Raw genomic sequence first — 7,500 nt, forward strand, 5'->3', positions numbered from 1 at the left:
TAAAAATAGCTTCCTGAAGTTGTAACGTGCTAACAGTTTTCAGGTGTTGCAGACAGCAACGAGTCATCCCTACCGTGCACAGCCGCCCAGGCCATAATTTTATTTTTTGCAGGATGGTAGGGGAAGACTCATGAATATTCATTAGGGAACTCATCCCTGATTGGCTAGTACTCGCTGCCTGCTCTGGTTGGGTTGGTTAGGTTTAGGCAAGAGGAGAGGGATTGGTTATGGTTAGGGTAAGAATGTCAGGGCGAGCCAATCAGGGATGAGTTCCTTAATGAATATTCATGAGTCTTCCCCTATTATATTCATTCATTGTGGAATAATCTGCTGCTTTACCTCAAAATTGTAAATACCAGAGGGGCTTAGACATCAGGTGATTTATGATTCTCTGATTTTAGATTGCTTTTGGATGATTTGTGTTAAATGTTCTGACACCAAGGACCATGTTGTAAATAAGTGTTCACACTTTAACATGTTATCCTTTTGGATTATGTTGTCTGTCAAATCCTAAAAAAATTAAATAATTCAAATAAAAAAAAAAAATATCCCCTACCACCCTGCAAGATAAATAGGCGCCGAGGCCACAGCTGCGTCATATCGCCGGACACACCGCGCTGACCGCAGGAAGCATGAAACCCGTTTAAGCATGACGGTGTTGTGTCACGTTAACCTGAACAGAAGCATATTATGGTCTGTAATAGCGTATCCAGCACTGGGCCTGCTGCTGAGACCCCCACATGACAGAGCACACTTCTTAGCTGTGCATTTCATTTTTTTAACCCTTGTGTTGTCAACCTTGAAGAAAACTAGAGATGCACCGATTACATCTTTCTAGGCTGATTCTGATTTCTGATTTTCTTTGAGTTAGACCAGCTGATACCGATTTTAGCCGATTCTGATTTCATTTTTCTAACCACTTTACAGCTCACACATATTTATTTTCTATCTTTTCTTTAATAGAACATGTGTTGAACAGATAATGGATCACTATAAAATAGAACTATATAAATTACTCCTGGTGTGGGACATTCACACACATCTAAAGAGCAATGTTAGAACCATTTCCTTCTTTTCACATCAATATCAACTAAAGAAATGTGATTTAGGTTTTTGGTGTCGTCCCTCCACGCCCTACTTTCTCCTTGCAGGTGTTGCATATTGTAAACTTGTTATCTTCTGCACACACGCTGAAGAATTCCCAAACAGCTGACATGTTGCAGGTTAATTCACCAGGTTCCTACATGTGGAGAATAGCGCCGACACACGGCGGGGAAGTTGAGAGAAAGGAACTAGAGAGCGTGCTGTGGCGTCCGTGCCGTGGCGTCCGTGCCGTGGCGTCCGTGCTGTGGCGTCCGTGCCGTGGCGTCCGTGCTGTGGCGTCCGTGCCGTGGCGTCCGTGCTGTGGCGTCCGTGCCGTAGCGTCCGTGTGTGTGTGTGCGTCCTTGAGAACTGTAACTGGTATAACTTATGTTGTCAGTTAATTGGAGCGTTGACCAGCATGACATCACCATATGTCAGACTGACCTGCCGGTCATGGCCGAGCACGTGAAAACCGGCCAATTCTGGTCACCGGCCGCTCTATCGGTGCATCTCTAAAAAATCTCTTTTTGAAGCCTTTTTTCAGCTTGTTTTTGCTTTTTCCAACGTTAGAAATTCTAAAATGTTTCTTCTACACATTTTCAGCGCTTATTTCTACGTCCCATGTTTTCTGATATTAAACAAAAATTAAAAACGGGTCAGTGTGACCCGAAGTCAACACAAGGTAAATGTCTGCCGTGCCATTTTCACACTTTGCAGAGTCATCCAGTGGGACCTCTGGATTAGATATGTAATCAGAGAGAAAGAAAGGGAATGCTTCACTAGCGATGTGACATATGAGATGGTGTCAGACGGTCGTCGAGCACAGCCCCGTCGTACACTCGCCTCGTACGCTCTCGGTCACAGTCGGCCGCCAGCAGACGTCCAGCAGACGCTGTGCTGAACACCATCAGATCTCTGCAGGATGGGATTAGTGTCGGGGTCATATGGTGGGGTAACCTGAGCTGTGTGTGTGTCTGTGTGTGTGTGTGTGTGTGTGTGTGTGTGTGTGTGTGTGTGTGTGTGTGTGTGTGTGTGTGTGTGTGTGTGTGTGTGTGTGTGTGTGTGTGTCTTACAGTGTGTGTGTGTGTGTGTGTGTCTTACTGTGTGTGTGTGTGTGTGTGCGCGCGTCTTACTGTGTGTGTGTGTGTGACTGTGTGTGTGTGTCTTACTGTGTGTGTGTGTGTGTGTGTGTGTGTGTGTGTGTGTGTGTGTGTGTGTACGTGTGTCATACTGTGTGTGTGTGTGTGTGTGTGTGTGTGTGAGAGAGACTGTGTGTACGTGTGTCATACTGTGTGTGTGTGAGAGACTGTGTGTACGTGTGTCTTACTGTGTGTGTGTGTGTGTGTGAGAGAGACTGTGTGTACGTGTGTCTTACTGTGTGTGTGTGTGTATGTTACTGTGTGTGTGTGAGACTGTGTGCATGTGTCTTACCGTGTGTGTGTGTGTGTGTGTGTGTCACTACACTCGTGACTGACGCCAGGATCAGATGTCTCTTGAAGCAGAGACACCTTCATTGTTATTTTGGAACAGATGTATGTTATTAACTGATTGCTGTTTGTTCAGCAACATCAGTCAATCAGCTGTTATGTGTTTAGGCTTTACAGCAACCAGCAGGACTCCAACAGGCTTTACACCAACAAGAATCAAACATAACCTACAGGAACATCAGAAAACATTCAAAAGCTGTTACATACAGTGCTCAGCATGACTTTATGAAGCTATGCTAAAGTTGACTAAAAAGAGGAATAAAAAAAAAAAAATTGATCTTAATTAATTAAAAAAATGAGGAAAAATCCGACCTTTAAGGACACCAATTTTCTTTGTGAATGAATAATGTATCGTGAATAAATAAATGTTCTGCGCGCGCGCACACACACACACACACACTCCCCACAAACACACACACACACACACACTCTCCCCACACACACACACACACACACACACACACACACACTCACACTCTCTCCCCACACACATATACACACACACACTCTCCCCACACACACACACACACACACACACACACACACACTCTCTCCCCACACACACACATGCTGCTATTCTCTGAAAGCCACCAATGCACCAGTATAACCTTCAGGCCACTTATTACGGGGAAAGCTCTGCGTGGAGCCTCCACAGAACCATAATCCCGTTTTAGCTTGTTGGGGGCCGGGTCAGGGATGGGACTCATGAGGAGTTATGTCTTTGTGGGTTTATGAATGTTTTATTTATAATGCGTTCTTTGCTGTTTTGCAGGGGTGACCCCAGTCTGGTCAAGCTGAACGTAGCCATAACCTGTGGTTACCTCCTCTACGGTGAGCTATCTTTTCCTCTGGAGCAAAGTCCACGAGTGCAGTCAGGCTACGTGTGTGTTGTACACACACACACACACACACACACACACACACACACACACACACACACAGGAGCGGACTTTAATCTGAAGTTACTTGATTACTTGATTAGTTAGAAACGCCAATCAATGCCGAATATACAGACGCTTTGATCCAAATACTAAATCTTTCTTCAAACGTCAAAGGGAACAATAGAAGTGATAAAGTTCATGGAGTGTTGTAATAAAATTAGATTTTATACAACTTAACAAAGGAGACTTCCAGTTGATTCCACCCATAGCTCTGTTTTTAAATGTGGAGTGCTTTCAGTAGCGAGAAAAATGAAAAATAATCGGTGCTGCCTACACCGTGTTATCCTCCTGCTAGAGTTAGCACCCAGGAGGCTGAAACAGGGCAGCTTTTAAACCTGTTTTTAGCCTCTAAACATGTTGGAGATGTCATTACAAGAGCCTCCCCATGTGGAGTGATTCCTTCTGAGTGAACACAGGGAATCTGACTGCAGGAGATGTGACAGAAATGCATCAAAGTCGTGTTAATTCAGCTCTGTTTAGTTCTGGTGTTGAGACGGCAAGACGAGTGCTTAGGGACCGTCTACAAACTACAACACCCAAAAGAGATGCAACAATATGTATTAATGTAATGATTAAATAAGGTAGTGTCTCCAAACTTACCTCAATTATAACTTGTCTCCTGCTAGTTGTACTACAGCACTTACTTTAAAAAAGAAGTGTATGCCTATTTTAGAAAAGACATACGGACAGTGTGCACGCTCTAACCTGTTACCATGGGAGCCCAAATCAGCAGCCGACACGCGCAGCCGACACGCTCACGCCACGCAGCTGACACGCTTAATAAAATATACATTATTATTATTATTATTATTATTATTATTACGGTAGAATTTAAGACTACACAAATAATTTATGAAACAAACAATAAACGGCTGCTTGTAAACATCTCTCAGATAGAGAGGGGGGGGGGTTATAACTTAACTAAATCAGATGTGTAACAGCAGTACGAAGAATCGTGGGGTTACCCTGTTAAAAAAAGGAGGAAAATAATGTCAAATGCAACAATATGAGAGGATTTAGTCGAGCCTGTACGCTGTTTTTAGAAATGAAAGGTTATGACCACATACATGTCTTCTACTAATGTTCTCTTTCACATGTAACCTTTCTTGTTCTTGGCTGCTGCTCTTTGCCTTTTTTAAAGCAGTTCTGTAATCCTCGTCTCAGTCCAGCAGACGTATAAATGTCCCAGCTCTCTGACCAACCTGTCCCTGTCCTCTGTCTAGACCTGGTGCTGCTAGCATGTAACTGGAGCACTATGGGGGACAGCTTTTTTGTCTGTCACCACTTGGCGGCGCTGTATGCATACGGATATGTGCTGGTGAGTCTCTCGCTCTTCAAGACCCAGAGTGTATAAACGTAGATATAGCCATTTAGAGACTCTGGATCATTCCCATATCTTAAATGTTTTTGTGTCATGTTGTCTGTCTGTGTTGTTGGGTCTTTGCAGACACGAGGTGTGCTTCCTTACTTTGCCAACTTCCGCCTCATTTCAGAGTTGTCCACGCCGTTTGTGAACCAAAGGTGAGTGAATAATCCCTCCATTCGTCAACATATCCCAGGATTCATGCCAGTGTTCCCCCTAAAGCAGGGGTTCTCAAACTTTTTTCAATAATGTACCCCCTGACCAGCGATAGATTGACCAAACAACAGCCATATAACTGAAAAACATTAAAACAACATTGCAACCATTGGAGTCACTTTATAAACAGGCATTAAAGACATTGGACCGTAAGAGTAATAGCTATCATCATTGTCACATAATTAAAAAATACAATATGTTTAGCTTTGAAAACTTCAGAAACTTTGCTGATGCCTGTCTTGTTTTTAAGGTACTCCGAGGGCTTGCTCCACCACCGTTGTACCAGTTTATGAAACAGAAAGATCAGGTCAATAGAGTAACCACAGCAACCATCAGAGGGGACTGCATACTTCAATTTAGAAAAAGTAGGATTGGAAGCACAGCTTTTTCTATCAGAGCCACAACTTTTTGGAATAGTCTGCCCAATGAGTTAAGGGAGTGTAATAGTCTCTCCTCTTTTAAAAAAACATCCTAAATCTTGGATTAGGGACAATTACAATTGCAACCATACACCACACACTTAAGCCCATGACCATATTTTGCTTTTATTTTATTTTTTTATACTGTACTTTATATTGTAATTATGTTGAAGGTTAGATGAGGTGAGCAATGTATTGTCTGTTTGAGGGTATATTCATATTGTTTTAAAATTCCTGCTGTATTTATTACATTGCTACTGTATTTCTTAAATTTATAGTGTATTTGTATTGACTTTTGTATTTTAGGGTGCCTGTTAAGACCTGGCTAGAGACAACAGGTAGAAACTAGCACTTTGTGGCTAACTGTGGCTTGTTTACAGAGAGTAATTTGTCTGTTGATCAATGAGCATTGTCCCTATCAAATAAATAAACAAAACAAAAATGAAATACTGATGAGAAAAGGCAACAAAAAAAGAAACGTAAAAAGTCGGTAGAAAGAAGGAAGTAAGGCAAGAACAGGTGGAAAATAGATTCAAAAAATTAGAAAACAAAAACAGCCAATAGAAAGAAGGAAGACAGACTTTGAAAAAAGTGACAAAAAGGCTGAATAGTTTTTTGAAAACTTGAAGAAGAATCCCGAACCACATCAGACAGTTAAAGACATATACGTCTTTTACTACGCAGCTAAACACTGGATGGTCCATACATATACATGTCAGCACTAACACTATATATTATTCTGTTAGTTTGAGTCAACATATATGAATTTTACTTATTGTTTCCCCCTAGTTTAATACTGCTTGTATTGGTCTTAATGGCTGTGTCTGTTCTAATTTATATTTCTTTCACTTTATACCCTCTTGTTGTGTTGCCTTGTTGTATATCTTTCTGTTTTTCTGTTGTGTCTTGCTTTATGCTAAGTTGTGTGTTGTACTTTGTTTTGTTATTTTCTGTCTCTGACGCTTTATGCTAAGTCTTGTTGTGCTTGTGTTTTGTGTTTCTTTGTATTTTAAAAAGCCTTTTTCAACATCGAAGGCAGGGGACTACAGATGAAAAACGGCCTTTTGGCTAATTCTGTTTTTTTTTTTTTTAACCTAATCCTGGTTAAATAAAATAAAATAAATAAAATTGTTGCCTGGGGACTGCAGATAAATACAGTAAATCAGCCTAAGGCTAACTCTGGTACAATGCATCAAATGGCAACATTTATGTTAAAATTTTACATGGTCTCGAACAAATAAAATAAGACATTTGTGACCTGATAAATTCCAATTTTCAACCTGTGTGGGTGTTCAGAGTGTCTGGCCTGGCCTTTATATCACCGTCTGTTTTACCAAATGGCTGACAGATCTTCCCCTTCTCCCTGCAGGTGGTTCTTCGAGGCGTTAAAGTACCCACGCTCGCACCGGTTGGTGGTGATAAACGGCGTCGCCATGGCGGTGGTGTTCTTCCTGGTGCGCACTGCGGTCATGCCGTCGTACTGGGGCAGTGTTTTCGCCACCTTCGGCACTGAGGACTTTGCGCGGCTAGGCTTGGGCGCCCAGGTGGCCTGGATCAGCTCCTGCATCGCCCTGGATATCTTGAACGTTATCTGGATGTATAAAATTGCCCGCGGCTGCTACAAGGTCCTGACCGGGAGGGGAGGGGCACGGAAGGTGAAGGAAGCTGCGGAGAAGGAGTCTCCGTTGGACGGGAAGCAAGTCAACAACCACACAGACTAGTAAAAACAAGACAAGTAGAGCAAACGGATATGTAGACACAGACATGCGCAGCAAGGGAGGCTGGACTTCCAGGAATCTTGCAGCCTCTCTCTGTCGCTGTAGCCTCAGTCTCCCTCCAATCCCCCAAATCTTAGCCCCTAGTAGTTGGCTAGTGGACCGGGCTAAGCGGTCCTCAGGTCCGGACCCGACACGAGACAAAGACACGGCTCTTTGTCTCACTCAGGCCCCAGCCTCTGCAGACTCAGTGTTAGCCTGCTGGGTGATAGCGGT

The 7,500-nt window shown here is 42.9% G+C and overlaps 1 protein-coding gene across 1 annotated transcript in view; it reads left to right on the top strand.

The window, feature by feature from the left end:
* The window catches only part of tlcd4b (TLC domain containing 4b), a 32,121-nt gene that overhangs the window by 23,857 nt on the left and 764 nt on the right, over positions 1–7,500 (top strand). Inside the window, exons 4-7 of the mRNA XM_031295161.2 lie at positions 3,343–3,401; positions 4,735–4,829; positions 4,959–5,032; positions 6,879–7,500. The exon at positions 6,879–7,500 is cut by the window's right edge and continues 764 nt beyond it. Coding sequence (XP_031151021.1) covers positions 3,343–3,401; positions 4,735–4,829; positions 4,959–5,032; positions 6,879–7,230 — 580 coding nt within the window. The 3' untranslated portion in view covers positions 7,231–7,500. The remainder of the gene's footprint in view (positions 1–3,342; positions 3,402–4,734; positions 4,830–4,958; positions 5,033–6,878) is intronic.

Source organism: Sander lucioperca, chromosome 21, assembly GCF_008315115.2.
Source record: "Sander lucioperca isolate FBNREF2018 chromosome 21, SLUC_FBN_1.2, whole genome shotgun sequence".
Lineage (NCBI taxonomy): Eukaryota > Metazoa > Chordata > Actinopteri > Perciformes > Percidae > Sander > Sander lucioperca.